This window comes from Odontomachus brunneus, unplaced genomic scaffold (genome assembly GCF_010583005.1).
Source record: "Odontomachus brunneus isolate Ranch 3 - 2012 unplaced genomic scaffold, Obru_v1 Obru_scaffold_057, whole genome shotgun sequence".
Classification (NCBI taxonomy): Eukaryota; Metazoa; Arthropoda; class Insecta; order Hymenoptera; family Formicidae; genus Odontomachus; species Odontomachus brunneus.
This window is the reverse complement of record NW_022639507.1, coordinates 1,317,799-1,338,306: the sequence shown is the minus strand read 5'-3', so window position 1 is coordinate 1,338,306 and position 20,508 is coordinate 1,317,799. Positions and strand designations below refer to the sequence as shown.

Below are 20,508 nucleotides of genomic sequence, written 5' to 3'. Positions count from 1 at the left end.
TCTCTCTCTCTCTCTGTTCATTTTACTTGGATTCAGACCTTTTTTGCGGCCCTTTCATTCTTCCTTCTTGATTTGGCCCCGAATAGAATCCATCGCCATCTGGTGTTTCCAACAGATTTGAACAGCCATTAGATCAATGACCGCTGAATTCAAGTACTGATATCCGAGTTTCTTAAAAATTTACAAATGATGTCTAAAACAATTGGTGTTTCAATGATGTCTAAAACGATCGGTGTTTCAATGAATGCGAGTTCATGTATGTCCCTTGAAAGATTAAATTTGTGTAGATCCAACAGCAATATATCAGAATGCCTTTTATAGTCAATGCACTCAAAAAAAAGGTGATTCGCTGATTGAGAATCGTGACCACATGGGCAGGATTTTTCTGTAGTAATGCCTTTATCGAATAGATGTAAGTTACAACCAGTATGGAATGAGTCTATTGATTATAACAATATACTTCCTAGGAATATGCTTAAATTGCTTGTACCATGGATTTGATAACTCTTTATTTCTGGTTCTATTAAAGTATCTGTAGCCTTTATATGAAGCAGTTTGTTCCAATATAGAGTATGAAAACTGTTTATAGTGTTTCAAAGTTGCTGAACAGAAGTTAGAATAAAAATAGCGATTTTCATGCTGAGCAACAAGGTTTGTACTTTGTTGTGCTGCCTGCGATGCGAGAAAGTCTACTAGATCATTGCCATAAAGATTAATGTGCCCAGGGGCCCAGGTAATAATTATATTACTACCAAAGTTATTGGCCGAGAATAAGAGTTTCTTGATCACATATAGCTGTTACTACGCTCTTAGAATCGGTAACGATTAAATAATCAGTCCCAATTTGTGATTTTATATAATAAATGACTTTGATAATAGCTAAGGCTTCGATTTCGAAAATAGAGAAATAACTATTTATAGAGCCCATAATGCATTTTTTATTCCATTCAAAGTAACAGGCGTACCCTCCAAGACCATCAACCTTCTTCGAGCTGTCGGTGAAAACAACGTGATAGTTAGGATATAACTTCAGACTATCCTCAAATATAACATCCGCCTTACTCATTGTGCGGCACGATTCCGAGATGAGATTTGACAGATTATAGATAGCAAGTAAAGATGCATTAAAATTTCTATCGATTTGAGTAAGCCTTTTCAAGTTAAGAAATTGAGCTCCAAAGTCTATATCAGTATGAATTATGCAAAGTCTAGTTGGAAGATCAAAGTTTAAAGCACCAGAAAATGGAAAGGTGAATAATTGAGGAGAATGCGATGCAACAATTCCCTTAAACCATGAAGAGGAACTTAGAGTTAATATCTGCGAGGTTGATAATATTAGAACACAACCATGACGTCCACAAGGAAAGAAGGGGATGCGTATCGATTGTAAGTACTTTCGCAATCATTTTTGACATAAGAAACGAAGCACGAGTACGTAGATCCAGTTCCTCGTTGATATGAAGGATCACATTGGTAGGAGTAGTAGACATCAATCCGCTAACAACTCTAAGCGCCGCAAACTGCAACCTATCTAAGATAGAAAAGTTGGAGTGATTAACTTCCAATAAGAAGGGGAGTGAATAGTCAATAAGAGAGCGAATTAGTGATTTATATACCGTAAGAAGTAATGAGGGATGTGCTCCCCATGTAATTCCCGCGATTGCCTTAAGCACATCAATCCTCTTTTTAATGTCCGTGGCAGGCTTCTTATATGAGTCGACATTTTTAAATTATTATCTAACCATATGCCCAGAAATTTGACAGATTAGACTATAAGAATGTTATTATTTCTAACCTTTATGTGCAACTTATTACTAACGACAATCCGATTGACTGTAGGATTCGTGTGAGAGAAAATACAGATGGCAGATTTTTCAGGAGCAATCTGTAATTTTAAAAAGCAGAGAACTTGTTGATTTTTTCAAGAGCGCGCTGAAGAAGAAAAAAGGCTTGAGGAAGAGACATTTGCCGAACAAAAATAACCAAATCATCGGCATACATCAAGGTATTAATTTCAGAGGATAAAGAATCCAAGATCAAAGAAGAATATATACCGAACAGAATAGGACTCAAAACCGAACCCTGGGAAACACCGTTACTAACCATCCTCCTCCCCAATGATTGACCATTATAAAAGGCTTCCATTTTTCTATCAATCAGCATGTGTTGTAAGAAAATTAAAAATTTTGGAGGAACACCCAAATAAAACAGAATCGAAATTAGAATAAATGGGTTAACATTATCGAAAGCTCCTTTAATATCCACAAACAGAGCAAGTAAAAATTCACCTTTAACAAATGCAATTTTAATGTTACTGTAAAGATATAAGAGGTTATCAGAATATGATTTGCCCTTTCGAAACCCGAACTGTTTTGGTGCTAAAAAAAGTATGGTTCTCCGCCCACCAATTTAAATGACTTTGAATAATTTTTTCAAAAATTTTTGCAATATTGGAAATCAAAGATATAGGATGAAACTTTAGAGAATTAGGTTTAGGTAAAAAGATTACATGAAGTTCCTTCCAGTCTTGTGGATATATTCCGGAATTAAAAAACAAATTAAAAAAGATTAAATAGTTTTCATAACTGAAGCTTTAAGATATTAGGAAACTTTATAAGGATTTTATTTGAGATAAAATCAGGGCTTGGAGAATTTACCTTAAGATGAGATATAGCCACATCAAATTCCTCCCAAGTGATGGGGGAGTTGAAGAAAACATTTGAAGGTGATTTATCTCTCAGTTTATTTAAGAGAATATTAAGAATATAATTAGGTAACTTTATAATACGAATTTTATTATTCCAGAGGTTAAATCTGGAAGAAAGACTAGTATCAGAAATATCAGATGAAGAGGGAGCAATCGAATCGTAAGACCTTAGGACAGCTGAAAACGTTTTATCCGACGGAAAATTCGTAGTCGAATGACCAGCGAAAGATCTCTTTTTAAAAGCGGAAATAATTTTCCAGGTAAAGGAGATATCAGTGTCGAAACTAAGATTTCCATAAAAATTACGGAAACTAGTGCGTTTAACATGTAGTAATGTCCCGCGAATTTTATTTTCAACTTGTTTAAATACCTGAAAGTTCTCAGGACTTGGTGAGGATTTAAATTTTTTAAAGACATCAAGTTTCTCCTTATAATATAAGTCGCAGTCTGAATTACACCAATAGTTGGGGTTACGCTTGCTTGGTTTAGCATTTGACATCAATCTTGTTCCAGAATATAATAAAGATTGAATAATAAAAGAATAAAATATTGAATATCTATCTAGACAAAGATGAATAGCATTTAAGTGAGAGAAATTGAAATTAGGGATTTCAAGATGAAATTTGTCCTAATTCAATTGAGACAAATTCAAGTGAGGTCTAGTTAGGACAAACATTGGCGAAGTATCATTTAAAGTAATAATAATTGGAAGATGATCGCTACGTAGACTATCATCTATAGTTTTCCAAGTAGAGCCCAATATTAGGAAGGCGTAACGGCGGTTAAATCTACCGCAGATTTACTCTGCCTATTTGCGGAGAACCATGTCAGAGAACCGTTGTTCAGAAGACTGAAGTCATGTTGAATAATAGCGGACTCAATGCATCTACCCATGCGATCACATTGAGCCCCCGGAGTAGACAGCCAAGAGTTGTAATGAGCGTTAAAATCGCCCGTAATTAAACAGTGTGAATAACCACTGAATAAACTGAAACAACGATTCCAAAAATTGTGTGGTAAATTAGGTCGATTATTACGTGGAGGACTGTATACAGAAAAAATATGTAAAAAATTGTTATCCTGAATATTAATAGATATTCCACAAATTTCTACGTCAAATGAATCAGCAAAACAAAAAGCTATCATATTAATTTCTTTAATGGAAAACTTCCTATCAGCAAAAATCATAACACCACTGTAAGTAGGCGTTAGCTGTTTAAATACAAAGTTATAGTTAGGAAGAGTAGATAAATAATGAGTATTTAAACAAGATTCTGACAAGCAAATAATATGAGGAGAAAATCGTCTAATTAAGAAAGATAAATCAGAAAATTGAGCATGGATAGATCTGCAATTCCATTGTAAGACTATCAATTGATTAAAGTCCATAAAAGTATTTAAAATATCTATAATATAAAAGCGGATAAAATAGTAGAATTAATTAACGAAGAAGTTACGCGCCTACTGTAAAAGAGAGAAGTTCGCCAATAAGTGCGTTTATTTTAGTTTTTTCAGAGCATTGAGTAATTCAAAATTTTCATTTTGAAAGATTGTCTTAGCAACAAGGCCACGTAAGTTTAATAACATATTAGTTTGAAGGTTTAATGATGAAGGTGAATTAATGGAAAAATCAAGTCTAGGATTATGGTCCTGTTGGAACCTAGGTTTTTTAGACGGAGGGACTATGGAGTCTGATTTTTTGGTGAAGACTTTTGAAAAAAGTCTTTCCGAAATAGGTATGTGTGAAAAATCCTTAGAAGGTCCAGGAGAGGGTGTCTTCTTCTCTAAAGAAGAACTAGATCTTTTAAAGTTACGAGGAGAGATATTCCAAAGGTAGGAGATGCTTGAGTTACAGGATTCGAATTATCAGATTGCAAAAGGGAGGAGGGAAGGTTTATAGGAATCTTACGTTCTCGATTATTACCCTGGGGAAAATTAAGTGATTGTGTATAACTGACTGAACGAAAAGCGGACACACTAAGTTTCTATTTAAGAACTTTAGCGTAACTAGCTTTGTTAAAAGTTGGTAGGAAATCCGCCATGGTTGGAGGTGGAGGGGATGATGTTGTTTCCTCATTAGGTATATATCCGTATTTTTCGATATACAAAGTAGCTTCCTTAAAGTCAAGAGCGAGATATGCCATGACCTTGCAAACCTCCCTGACGTATATAAATCGAACATATCCAATCCGAAGCTCGGTGAGCCGTATTAGACAGACCTGCATGAGCACAGTTTATACAGTTCGGGAAGGATTCCTTGCATCCACCCACAGGGTGATCATTACGACCACAGAATTCACAAATAGGGATATCTAATTTAGATTTGCACAAACGTTTAGAATGACCAAATCTTTGATATAAAGTACATCTACGAACACTGGATATAAAGGGTGTTAGATAAGTATTTCTACCGAGAAAATAAGCAATTTTCGGGGTATTTGTGTAATTAAACGTTGCGCATATAATGTTGGAATCAATCAATTCGACCTTGCCCGTGTCAGAATTAAGAATCCGTTTTTTAATTCTTTCTATTTTTATGGGTGGTATCCAGGAATTCTCAGAACCTGGGTAAGGCACAAGATTATGCCGTATAAAATTACAGTCAAAATCATTATAATATTATAAATATTATAATGATTAAAGTATAAATCGTATAAAATCGTATAAAATTAAAGTCGAAATCATCGAAGCCTCTAAGGATCATTTGTTTATAAACTTTGAAAGTAGGAGCGTATGCATACCACATTTCCGAGGAAAAAACTTCAAATCTATTCGACCACATCAAACCGATAAAGTTGTTGGCATATATAAAGTTGTGAAAATTAAGAGAATATCGCGATTTACCATTTCTTCGGAAATCAGTCGCGACCCTGAGAAAGGCAGACGCAAAAGTAAACAATTTTTTCCCGAGTTTTAATATTCCCGGAGACTGCGATGGAAAACAAAGATGGTCCCGGGAAAGGTCGTCGATTTTCATAAACTCCAAATAAACCGTATACGGCGCCATAGATTCAGCCCTGTATTTTTGGCCGATGAGACTCGAAATTCTTTCTGGGATCACAACATCCCTGGGTGTGTTAATTGGTAATTCAGACAAAGACTTCTTCCTCAGAAGTTGACTTTTAAACTGAGATTTATTACCATGTAAATCGATATTTTCAGAAATTGATCTAGCTTTCTTCCTTTTAAAATGAACTTTGGAAAAGGTTGGTGTATCCAAAACAGGAGATGAGCAGCTTTCCATGTCAGGTTGTTTATCCATGGTGATATCAGATGGGAGAACATCCGAAGTTCCCTCCAGATGCAGGAGGATCCACTGCGATTGGTGAAACAATCATCCTCGTCTCCTCATCCTTTTCCTCCTCAATCATCTCGCCAGAAGGAAGGCAAAGATAACAAAGCCTAATTTAAATCTGGAGTGTCAAAAACCTATCAGATTGAATTCTCGGGTCGAACTTTGTAACAAATACAACCGATATTTCAGGAGCACAAAGAAAAACGTCCGAACGACAAGCGAAATGAAACGGAACTCCGGCCCTTTCATCAAAGTATCAAAAGGTATGTTTCTCAAAAGATACGTTTCTCAAAAGAATCACAGGTCCGAACGTGTTCGAACACGTTTTAATGTAACGGCGGTTAAACTGGATGGAAAACTCACACCGACGATAAACAGCGAGATGTATATGCTCCATAGTCACTTGTGCATTTCCTATAGTTCTAAAATTACAATCTATAATTTAATTAAATTTATTTTATAAGTCATTAATTTTAAACTTTATATATATCTCACATAGCAAAGGGAAATCTATGGAATTTCCTAAAGATATTCTGCCGGGATATTGCAATATCCTACAGATATCCCATAGAAGTCATGGATATATGAGAGATATTACTAGAATACACTAATGTCCGCAGTTACGAACACGTATAGATATCATAGAACACGTATACATATTGTAGCGAAATATACTTGTATGATATCCCTGAGATCTCTGATTATTGTCGTGTACAGGAAAACCCCGGAAGATATATTACACGTATATTTTACAAATATATTAGTGATGATTATGGTAGATAATCTGGATATATGAGGAAGGATGTTTTTGATAATAATAATGACTAAATTTATACTGCTTACTTAATATGCATATCAATAAATATATAACTAGTACAAAATGTACTTAGTAAGTCAATTTTATACCGATATCCTAATTTATATACATATTAAACAATTATCAATATAATGTAGACATTAGTATTATAGCTGAAATTATACAAAATAGAATTACACCAAATACAATAAATATATCTCTGCTGGAAAGATTTCTCAGAATCTCAGAAAATTCTCATAATTTTTTCAGATTTTTTACATGAATTGGAATATCTCTTAGTGTTATTGTATAATACACAGGTTGTATAAAACCTATATTGTTCAATCAGGAATTACAACTAACAGATGTTTACTGATAGGTTGTTATAAGTATTCTGTTTATATATATTATCTAATAATTACAAGTTATCACCTATAATAGGAATGTTATATGAATTAATGCAAATGTTATTAATCATAAATTTAATGTTAATTTATTCACGTGAGATGTTATGATATCCTCGTGCAATATAAGTTGCAGTTGTGTTGGAGTCATTTTTTTATTAGTCGCAAGTAATGCCACATTTTTAGCTTTTCTGAAAGAGAAAAAGTTTTGCTCTCGGTAATTATTCAGTTAGGCCCCTCACCTTTCGATGAAAGTAGATTCAATCGACGCATTTTTGCACGAGAAACGACTTTTTCATTTGACAAACTCGTCGCTCTCTACTGCGAAGCGAAATATTAACCGACAAAGTTGACCACTATTAAGGTTAGGAAAACTGTCTCTCTCTCTTTCTCTCTCTCTCTCTCTGTTCATTTTACTTGGATTCAGACCTTTTTTGTGGCCCTTTCATCAAAGTATCAAAAGGTACGTTTCTCAAAAGAATCACAGGTCCGAACGTGTTCGAACACGTCCCAGATAGCCAAACCTGCGCGAACAGATTTCGAGCAGGACTTGCTACCAATTTTTGATGGCAAATAGATAACAAATTTGATGCAAGATCTATTATATCAAATCTTACTGCCAAACTGTCGCTAGATATGCTACAGAGCCTGTTGTCGGATAATTGTTGCAGATTTACAGTAAAAACCGTACAGAGTTTGTAGCAATCTGACGGCAGATTGGCGGCAGAAACTGCGCAGACCTTGCTGCGCTGCAGGCTCTGCGCGGTTTTTGCTGCAAATCTGCAGCAATAGCCCAATAGCAAGCTCTGTCACCAAAACCGTAGATGAATGGGACATGGCTATGGTTTTGGTGTAAATGTTTGATCAAATTTGCTGCCAATTTGCGCGCAGTCTGCGCTCAATTTGCTTACTGGGGTCTTAATGTAACGGCGGTTAAACCGGATGGAAAACTCACACCGACGAAAAACAGCGAGATGTATATGCTTCATAGTCACTTGTGCATTTCCTATAGTTTTCGAAATATTAATAAAAAGATGCCTGTCTCTAGCTATGTACATGCTTTATATCTTATACCCATCTTTAGGATGTCTGTACGATATATTTTACACATTATCATATTTGAGATAAGATATCTCTTGGATATTGTATACAGGGATATTTTCGAAATTTATTTATTATGATATACTGATGATATTATCAGGAGATTGAGATATAAATCATCGCATATCCGCGATGATTTTAGTATATTCCATAGATATCCCATAGATATTAATTGCTGTGAGGGATATATATATATATATATATATATAATAATTAAATATATAAAATTAATATACAATTAAAACTCTAAATTAATATACAACTATAAAAAAGCTCGAAAATTTAAAAAAATAATAAAAAATTGATAGTAAAATTAAATATAAAAAATAAAAAAGAAATGTTAACTTCCCAACTTCGAAAACTCACTGTACGGTCATGATTTGGTCATTTTATCCCTACTTTGATGTTATCACGTCTTTTACCTAGTCACTTGAGATACGATGAATGTAATAGTTACATTGTTGAATACAAAATTCTAACATCGATATAATATTACTATTAACTGATGTTTACCGGATGACCACAATTTTCATCGTTTATTTCCTGCTAAAGTATCGCGTTTCGTACTTTTTCATACGAGCGCGCGGCTCATGCGCTCGCGCAGAGAAGCGGGAATCCGGATTAGGTCCGCTCGCATTTCCACCGCACTTTCTACACTGCGTTCGCTGCTTCTCGCTCTCACCCGAGCGCGCGTCCACTTTCCTCCAAGCGCGCAGAGTGCAAGTAACGACGGCGGACTCGCAGAGAACGATCGGAACGAGTCGCGCTTTGACATAAACGAGGCGTAAAACTGCGAAAAGTCACGACGCGCGAGAGCGATTATACAAGAGGCGTCGGGGAAACCGAAAAGCTTCGGTGGAGCCTCTGCTCACGAGGGAAATGCGAAAGCCCGTCCTGACGCGTTCCAAGGCGCGCAATGAAATTCCGATATAATCGGTTCGCCGTAATAGCCCACGGCGGGCGGGCCGAGAGCAAGCGGTGAAACCGGTATATTTCGGCGGAGTTCAGTTTCCGAGGCTATAGCCACGCGAAAACCGACCTTACGCGCGCGCCGCACTGTCTCGCGGGGGATCGTTATCGCGTGAGGCGGTTATCGCGATCCGAAATCAGTGAAATTGCAGCGGTTCGTGTCCGGTCCCGGAGCAGCCGCCGAGAGAAGGCTCTCTCTCCGGCAGTCGCGCGCGAAAGAGCGAGAGAAGAGAGAGAAAGAAAGTGAGAGAGAGAGAGAGAGAGAGAGAGAGAGAGAGACAGGAAAGCTGTCGGAGTCCCACTACTCTCGTGGGAGTCGGACTGACCGCGCGTGCAGAAACGCAGGAACGCGCGGACCGCGAACCGCCACCACCGCCAGTGTTGTCGATGAGAAGGGTCGATACCGTTGACACGAAGGCCAGAGATTTTCTCCCTTGGCTTTTTTTATTTCCTCCTACGACGACGACGGCGGCGGCGGCGGCAACGACGACGACGACGACGACAGTGACGACGCGACGGCGGCGGCGCGACAAGAATCACGCGGAAGGAAACGGACGGCGGACGCGCGTTCCTACCACGAGAGCGGGTCGACGAGCGGCCTGCTACCGTCGCGGCTCGTCGGGGCGCGTCTCACGCATATACGTGTACACGCGGACACGCTCGCGGCCGAGGTGAAACACATGTGTCACGGCCGAGTAGTGTCTTCCACTGCTGCGGAGTGCTGCCCGTCGTCCACCATCCACACGTTGTGTTCGTTACGTGCTACGCTCGCTCCGGCGTACGCGCCCGCGTCCGCCGCGGTGACGCGCGACAACGTTCGACGCGTACGACGTCTCCGCTGACGACGGTCCTCGGGACGATGCGCCGCGCCACGGCCGCGGCGAAATAAAAGCGGAAGGCGGTAGGTGCGTGCGTGCGTGCGTGCGTACGTACGTGCGTGCCTGCGTGCGTGCGTGCGTGCATGCGTGGGTGGGTGGGTGTCTGTCCGTCTGGCTGGCGGCCGCTGCCGCTCTCACGCACACCGGATTTCTCCGGGCGCGGATACGTGCCTGCGCGTAGCGTGCCACGAGTCGCGCGCTCCTGCCGTCCTGCCGACGGCGTGCGCTCGTGACGATCTGATCCCCGGTGCTGTGTGACCTGGCGTCGTCGCGAGCGAGCGAGCGAGCCCACTCGCCGTGACCGTCGCGCGTTTTCCCCGAGTGCGAGGGGAGACTAAAATGTCGCTTGCTAGTCGGCCCGGAGCCTGTGCGCTGGCGTACGCGGTGACGACGACAACACTGTGACACCGAGCGCGAGGACACGGAGGACACATGCACTGCTTACGAGTTCGCCTGTCTTGTAGACCGTCGTCGGGTCTGCCGAGTTGTGCCAGCACGACCTCGCCTGCAATTCTCTCCGGCTGTTCCGCGGCTATGCTCGGCGACTTTCGCGACGGCCCGTCATGCACGCTGTTGTTTTCATTTGCTACTTGTCAATATGATACGTGTGCCTCGGACTTTGTAACTTGCAGATTTTGGTTTCTCTGAAAGAGAAGAGAAAAGACAGAGAGTGAGAGAGAAAAAATTGCTGAGAGTAGTAACATGTTTTTCACTGGGTCTGAATGTTGCGGCAACTCTGGCATGTGTGTTTGATTATCTCTGAATCGAGCGGAACCACGGTGGACATATAAACTGTGTCGTCCTATCTCGAATGCTGAGAAGTCGAAGTATGAGAGGCCAAGCGGAGGAAAATGGATACCGGTAAAGTATCAGCATGCGTGAAAAGTCAGCAGAATGTCATGCTCACGCAGGTCACGTGAGGGGCACGACAGAGATGTGCTCGCGTGATCCCCCTACATTGCACCCGACCCTTGCCAAGGCAAACGGTAAAAATTCGAATCCCCAGCCAGTTCACCACGCGGAGGCGCGCATCGATAATAACCTCCTACCGACTCCTGGTGGCCGTTTGAAATTCTTCAAGGATGGAAAGTTCATTCTGGAGCTGTCCCACCGCAGGGATGGCGAGAAGACCACGTGGTTCCCTGTGCCAAAGAAAACGTTTTGGCCACCTGCTAGTACGATCCCAAATCGCCAGGAGAGCTCTACATCTCTTAGTGGTAGGTCTGAAAGCATATTAACCAGTATCTCAGTAAACACCAACGGTGACAGTAGCATGACATCAATATTGGCTGCGTTCAGCAGAGAAAGCTGCTTTGCAACTGTTGTAAAATTCGTGAATCTGATTGGTACATGCTCTTGGATTTAACCAAAATTAAGAGCATACTCCAATCAGATTCACGAATTTTACAACAGTTGCAAAGCAGCTTTCTCTGCTGAACGCAGCCAATATGTGTTACATTACACTTTCGTTGCTTGAGTGGGAGATTATCGGTCTGTTCTTTTCAGCTGCATTACTAAACTAGTGCAATAAGTTAGAGTGAAACAAAAGGCCTGTTCTTTGTAGCTGCACTGCTGAACTAGTGCAATAAGTTAGAATGAGGAAACATATATTCGTCTCACTTCAATATATTGCACCAGTTCAGCAGTGCAACTACAGAGAACAGGCCTAAACATACCTTCTCTCACTCTAACTTATTGCACTAGTTCAGCAATGTAGTTAAAAAGAATGAAGCATATAATATTGATATAATGCTACTGATGGGGTTGGTGTTTACTGGAATTACATATTGCACAGAAATCTAACAATCACAAGATTGACGTTTCCTGTTACACACATAGTATACTTATCACACTTTCCAATGCCATAAATGATTGATTCAAATATTATCTTCTAAAAGTACATTAACTAGTATTCCAATACTAACTAATAGTAACATTATATTAATGTTATGTTTCTCGCTCAGCAATGTACAGTATCTTACATTGTACTTGCATTGCTGAGTGGGAGATTATAATATTGATGTAATGCTACTGATAGGGTTGGTGTTTACTGGTAATTACATATTGCATAGAAATCTAACAATCACAAGAAAGATCGATGCTTTCTGTTACTCACATAGTATACTTATCACACTTTCCAACACCATAAATGATTGACTCAAATATTCTAAAAGTACGTTAACTAATATTCCAACATTAACTGACAGCAACATTATACCAATGTTATGTTTTTTACTTAACGATGCAATTATTATATACAGTATGTTATATCGCTCTTGCATTGCTGAGTGAAAGATTATAATATTGATGTTACTGATGGGGTTGGTGTTTACTGAAATTACATACTGTGCACAGAAATCTAACAATCACAAGAAATATTGATACTTTCTATTACTCACATAGTATATTTATCACACTTTCCATAAATGACTGATTCAAATATTATCTTTTGAGAGTACATTAACCAGTATTTTGACACCAATTAATAGTAGTATTATATCAATGTTGTTTCTCATTTAACAATGTAATTTTTACATACAACATGTGTTACATTGCACTTGCATTGCTGAGTGGAAGATTATAGTGTCAATGTAATACTACTGATAGTTGGTTTACTGGGATTACATATTGTACAGATGTCCAACCATGAGATCGCAACCATAAGAAAGATTGATGCTTCCTATTACTCATCTAATACACTTATCATACTTTTCAAAACCACAAACGACTGATTTAATTGTTATCTTCTAAAAGCACGTTAACCAGTAGCTCTGTAAAAACATCAACTGACAGTAGTATTACATCAATGTTATAATTTCTTATTCAACATAATGTATAACTATTACATACAATATGTGTTACATTAATTTGCGTTGTTGAATGAGAGATTATAATGTTGATACAATGCTGCTGCAATGTTGATGCAATGACGCAATAGATTATGTCTATTGGGATTACATATTGGGATTGTATACATATATCCAATAATCGCGAGAATAAAATCACAATAAATATTGATGTTTCCTACTACTCATCCAGTACTTATCACACTTGTTAAAGCCACAAGTGACTGATTCAATCGTTATCTTTGTGTCTTACGATATAGCTTTCTTTCTCATTACAACTATACACTCAAGAAGAATTCACAAGTAATATAAAGAACTCGCGTGCTATATTCTGCTCTTAGTTTCAGACGACAACTCGTCGGTGCAGTCCAGCCCCTGGCAGAGAGATCATTGCTGGAAGCAGACTCATCCCCGACGCAGGATAACCACAGAATTTAATTTCTATTATCGTCGAAACCCTAAGATTCGCTTGTGTGCGCATCCTCGCTTGATAGCGAAGAAACGCAGACGCCCGTTCGATTCCACGACCGCCGCACTCATCCCGGAGTCGACGGCCGCTTATTCGAGAGCGTCGCGTAAATTGAACGGCACCTCATCGTCGTCCTCGTCGTCGTCGTCATCGGGCAAGGTCCTCAGTCTAATCATCGACAAATTGGCGCGCCTGCTGGACCCGAATGTTGTGTCACCACGCAAACGCATACTGCGTGAGCTGGAGAGAGTCTCGTTGGAGGACCAAGCGTCCAAGAGGAGGGCCACTCCGCAACCGACGGCCTGCACGACGACGAGCGCGCCGACTCCCACTTCGAAGCAGCTGTCGTCATACAGTATAACGAGTATTCTAGGCGAGGACAAGCCGAATTCGGCTGAACCAGGCTTCTTGAGGAATCTGCTGAAGCCGGACGAGCGGCAACAACAGCAGCAGCAGCAGCAGCAACAACAACAACAGCCTGTGAAATACTCATCGAGCAACAATGCTTATCCGCGAGTACGAATCGACCCTTACATCGGCTCCAGCAATACGTCCGTTCATCATCCGCTCTACGGATTGCCGATGTTGCCCCCCGGACCGTACAGGGCACCCTTGTGGATGCATTATCCGTCTCCCGTCCACTATGCACCTCCCATGCCACTGTACGCGCCGCCGCATCCTCATCCACCATCCCCGCCCGTTCATCACTACAAAGACTACAGGGAACAAACTCTCACACCCCCTTCAGGTATGTCGGATCAACTATCGGTTCGTTATCTTATCTGTTATCTATTATATCTATCTATAATATATTAGTTACAACAGTAGACTTGGGGATCCTTATTTTGAACTCTCTTTTATTAAAAATACTTATAAATGTGCTTATAAGTCAATCAGAAAGTTTTCAATTTAGTCAATCAGAAAAATTATGAATAAGGGCTTTGGTTACTAAAAAATTTGAACACCTTTTTTTCCTCGACCCAGTTTGGAACGCAGCCATGATTCAATGAGAGAATTTTGCTTTCAAAGAATTCTCAAGTTCACTCATTGGACTATCAGCTGCGCCCCAAATTGCATGAAGACAAAAATGTTTTAACCGTTTTGAAATCAAGTGTACACTCTGAATTTCCAAACAGTTTGAGTATTTTTTTCTTATGAGGTGCAACTGATGAATCAATGAGAATTTATTTTTGGAAAATTCTTAAAAGTTAAATTTCAAATTGCATCAAGAAAAAAATATTCAAATCGTTTTAAAACCATGTACAATAGACTTTGAAATTGTCTGAACACTTCTTTTTCCATGATGAAGTTTGAAACGAAACTGATGACCTAATAAGAGAATTTTGTTTTCAAAGAATTTCTAAAAGTTAAATTCACTCATTGGACTATTAATTGCATAAAAAAAGTATTGAAACCATTTTGAAACAAAGTTTACAATGGACTTCGAAATGGTTTGAACTTTTATTTTTCCTTGATGTAATTTGGAATGCAGCCGATAGCCTAATGAGAGAATTTGTTTCCAAGAAATTTCCAGAATTTCTCTTATTAGATGAACCGGATCACCAATTACGTTCTATGCATCTAAAATTGCATCAAGAAAAAAGTGTTCAAAATGCGTGCGCGTTTTAAAAGTAACATTATTATAAGATAGTATCTATTGTCATGAAACAAATATTTATATAAAACATATAATATTATTCGTACGTAAATTACGGTGCATTCTCGAAAGGAAATGCATCGTTACGTGCCGATGTATAGTCGCATGCGATTATTTCGCTTCTTCTATGCGCAGATATGCCTCTGAATCTGTCGAAGCATGCGGGTTGAATCTCAGGATCCCACAATAGTTGGTGCCTTATCAGTGGACAAAACTACACACAAAACACTGCCCGTGCAACGACAAGGAAGAAGAAGATGACGATGAAGAAGAAGGAGAAATGCGATATATTAGTATTTTTTTATTCATAAAACACGATAGTATCTTTTAGTGAGTAGAGAGATACGAAACTAGACGAAGTTGGACTCTGGGTGAGAACTGTAATTGTACATATACAAATGCATAAATTGCCCGACGCGGCAGCATAGGTATTTTATATCGATATTATCGGCAAGATTATATCAATCGTGAGTGGTAAATAGAGGACGTTAGGCATATAACAAGCGGCAGGCAGAGGTAGATGTGTCTATGTGCGTCACGCACTTTCTTTTTGTCGTATCGTATGTTTATGGATGCTACTCTGCGTTGAGGTCGGAACGAAATCAAAGAAAATGAAAAACGAGAAGAAACGAAAGCGAAAGGTTCGCGATTCAGCGTGCGCGCGCGGATTTTCTATTATTTAAGAGCCACGCGAGTAAAGAAAACGTATTATGCTGTCGATACGGAAAATATATTAACAATTGTGAGCGACGTGCTAGTGATATTGCCTTGGTTTTATTTTCGACACTCATTGCTACTCATGTTTTTATATCGCAGCGACGAGAGAGGAGCCGAGCTGCACGTACGCGTATCTCTTTATGCATTTTTCCCGTTATTCTTATTAATGTTACTGTCTTTGCTATCGTTATTGAATGGTACACTATCTTCTATCTTAAACGAATCATAAGAAAGACATAGGATTATGTACAGAACAGATTATTGCCTCTACATCTAGCATATTAATTATTCTTAAAAATAGAGAAAAAGCATAATAAAATTTAGGTTCTAATGAATATCCACACAACAAACAAGTATACAGTTATTTATACGATATTAATATGAAGAGAGAACAAAATTACTTTGGTAATGAAAGGAAAAACCGTGGGGTGTGCCTTAAAGTAATTACTGAAATTTCCATGAAACTAAATTATAAAACATTCATACACGCGAATATACGCATTATTATTATTATAAAAGAGGAAAAAACGGAAAGGGCACAATATTATGTATATATAAATATATTTCTGTGTTACGTATTCGCACCTCAAATCAACGCATATATATTCGTTACTTTATTTATTATTAGTCAGGCGCATTACGAAATATTTCACGACGAAACAAGGCAAGCTCGCACAGGTTCTATACGAATTAGTGAGTAATTTTAATTATTCATCGACATGCGCTCTTTATCGATTCAAACAAAGCGAAAAGTATATGACTGCGTATTAGCAATTGTATAGAAAGACTAATTTCATAAATATAAATATTTCATATACTATATACATCAATATTCCTCTCATTTACTACGTGCTTTCCGGGTCGAGCGCATACTCTTTGAGTATTCTCGCGTATCGCCGGTTTTCATTAATATATTTTTACCGATTAATTTAATGAGTCTGATCTTATTAGTGTACTAATAATCAATACTAATACCGTTCATTAAACGCTCAGTGGGCTTTCAGATTTGGTTGGTTTGTATTTTTAGATCATAATCAAGTCCGAAAGTGTGCACCAATTAAATTCATGAATTCAATGAAGTTTGTAGTACTGAATATTCGCAATATTTATTGTGTTATCTTTATTCTAATATGTTATTTGTATGATAACTTTCTGTTTGAACTTTTGCGTATGTGAAACGTGGTTGCAATATTCTCGAAGTTTTGTAACAAATTCGCATCGCAATACGCAATATCTCATATAAAATGATCCCAGAACCTGCTATGCAAAGCGACATTTGTATCTTTAAATCGATCATTCTTTTCGATACATAATAACATAAACTTCTTTATGATTACTAAGCATATACCTAGTAAGCAAAAAATTATTAATTATAAAACGTTATTGCAACGATATTTAATAGCGTATAACGCGCGTCTTTTAATATGTACTTTTTAATTTTATATCAACATACTTTTCATGAATAATTTTGAATTTAAATATTTGTTAAGAATCACGAATAATTTTGAACTTAAATATTTGTTAAAAATTTGTATGGAAATTTAAAAAAATCACATTATCTGGCAATTCTTGAAATATTTTAAAAATATTATGTGGAGAAAAAAGAATGTTGAAGGACCAATTTTTAATTAGTTGTTTAAACTAATAATAATTGTTTAAACTTATATTTAAATTTAAACTCTATTCACATTCTCAAGTAAGGTATACATTTCCAAAATAATAAGGTGATTTTTTAATGATTGAAGTTGTAGAAGACGTCCCAATGAAAAATTTTTTATGCATAATTATATATAAAATTTGTCCATACATAATTATATATAATTATATATAATCATATAAAATTATATATAATTATATAAAATTATATATAATTATATACAGTTATGTATAATCATATGTATAATTACATGTAATTGTATGTATAATTATGTAAAGTTATATATGAAATTATAGATATAATTATACATGATTATATATAATTATATATAATCATAAAATTATATATAATTATATACAGTTATGTATAATCTTATGTATAATTACATGTAATTGTATGTATAATTATGTAAAGCTATATATGAAATTATAGATATAATTATACATGATTATATATATATATATATATATGATATATATGATATATATATATATATATATATATATATATATATATATATATATATATATAATATGTATTAACATGTATGGACAAATTTCACACATAATTATATATAATAATGTAAAATTACATATAATTTTATATGATTCTACATAATTATGTGTAAAATTTTTTATTGGGGTGACTTGATATCATCTTACTATTTAAGTTGTCAAAGAGAGAAAGAGAAAGCAGAGTTAACTTAGATTTAAGTTTAAATTACTATTGAAAAATCAATCTTAAGGGAATTACATATAAAATTAACATTTAGATAATCTAATATTCTTTACTTTCTAAGCATTCTTATAAATCGCCATTTTTCATTAAAAAAAAGCGGAATATTTTTTAATCTATTTATTTAACAGTCTAATATGTTTTCTTTATTCTAATATTTTATCTATCTTATATCTTTGCACGTTTGTGCTTTTACACACGTGAAATGTTTGTCAATACACTCGAAGATTTATAAAAAAATTATATCGTAATATTTAATATCTTTTTATTAAAATGCTTCTAGATCCCATTGCAAACTACTATTTGTATCTTCTTTCGAATTAATAATTATTTTTATATATAATTACAGAAAATCTTTCACGACTTAACTTACTATGCGACACGTGTAATGTTTCTGCGTCTGTGATAAAAGCTTTGTCTATGTTACTCATAGAAAATTCCGTACTTCTTGAATATCTTCTTGCAATAATAAATGATCAGAAATTCAGGCGAATAAGAGCCAAAACGAGCTGATCTTGAAGCTAATAATAGTGTCTTTTTTTTAGTATTATATAAATGTACAAACACATTTTGGTCTCACTTTGGGTCATCATCAGTAAACATCAAATGTAAATAAATAAATAAAATTTCACTCACGTAGTCATATAATAAGATATCATCGAAAGTCGAAAAAATCATATTAAATGCAGTCAAAGTAACAGTGAATTTAAAAAATACAATCTATTAACCTGCATGCCTTTAATTAAAAGATGGATCTAGTCATGTACAAGCACTTAGGTAACAAAGTGACATCAAATGAAGTATTAATAACATTTCTAATGTCTTTAGACGTCATCCTGCTATCTGAATAGTCGCAAATGCAGTACCATTCATTCTCTTACTGTTTAATGACCAAGGATTTCTCATAGTAGAAAATATATTTTTTAACTGAAACCTGTAAACTGAGCAGTAAAACTATAGAGCAACATCACAGCAAGGAAAGAATTTAAAAGTATCCCGGGTACTCGCGTCGACTATATTTGCTTGATAACATCAGAAGCGAGAAATTGCATGTCATAATTTTTACATTACACGTTGAAATAAAAAGATATATCCATAAAACGACATTTTCTATTCAGCGAATTTATAAGATATTTCGAACGCTCTCCTTTTGCTATTAAAATTAGTAGAACTTTTAACTTAGATTTTAACCAAACTTTTCTCATAATTTGTTATGTGAATTTCATGACTTTTTATTAATTATAACTACAAAAAGAGAGCGTTCGAAGTGGTTTACAAATTTGCTGAATTGATTACGAGTGCCGTTATATAAATATATCTTTTTATTTCAACGTAAGAATTATGAATAGGCGATTCTCGCTTCTGACGTCATCAAACAAGAACAGCCTATACGAGGATCTAGAAGCCTTAAAAGATTCACGTACTTATCATAGTGTATGTAATATTTTTCTTTTAAAATTATTTCAAAACTCACCGTCTCTCTTAAAAGTCAAAGTCTACGATCGTCTACGACAGTAGACGCATCTCATTTCGAAAAAATCAACAATTCTTGATGATAAATTATAACGATTACTTAAAATGCTACACATGCAGCGTCTTTAACTTTTGTTTTAAACACTCTTTTATCGATGAAAGTGCCTCTAAAAGTGGCTTATAGTCAATTAGAAGTGTTACAAGTCACATTTAGCAGTACTTTTATCGAAAAGAGAATATATTGAATAATACTCAGATAGCACATGATATTCTCCGTATATTCTGAATTCATACGGAATCTCCCATACATCTACGTAATTCTGAGAATATACCGAGGATATCGTAAATAGTATATACTGGATTCATATACATTTCGTATATTCTAAGAATATTTTCAGGATATCGTATACACCCTTATAGAAATATCATACTAAGAATCATTGATAATTACTTATTTTCAGTATTAAAAATACTGGATAATAAGTAATTATCAATGATTCTTAGTATGATATTTCTATAAGGGCAGTATATCATATTTTGCATGCATACCGTAGATTCTGCATATATTATGGAATTTATCCCAAAAGTTCGTATATATACGCAATATGCTGGGGATATTCTGAGAATATTGCACACAGATTATGTAAATTTACGTCTAAAATGTAAAAAACAAATTACGGTTAATATTTTGTAGAATTATGAATTGTATAAGAAATATTTTTTTAATATTCTCAGAATATTCTCAGAGAATATCGGAATATATATATATATATATATATATATATATATATATATATATATATA

At 36.4% G+C, this 20,508-nt stretch overlaps 1 protein-coding gene across 1 annotated transcript; it reads left to right on the top strand.

Annotated features, from left to right (window-relative positions):
- The first annotated feature begins 9,504 nt into the window (after positions 1–9,504).
- Positions 9,505–16,842, top strand: LOC116845764 (numb-like protein). Its single transcript, XM_032818824.1, has 3 exons — positions 9,505–11,367; positions 13,338–14,213; positions 15,258–16,842. Exons 1-3 carry the CDS (start codon positions 11,025–11,027, stop codon positions 15,290–15,292), a joined length of 1,254 nt encoding a protein of 417 aa, XP_032674715.1. The 5' UTR covers positions 9,505–11,024; the 3' UTR covers positions 15,293–16,842.
- The last annotated feature ends 3,666 nt before the right edge of the window (positions 16,843–20,508 follow it).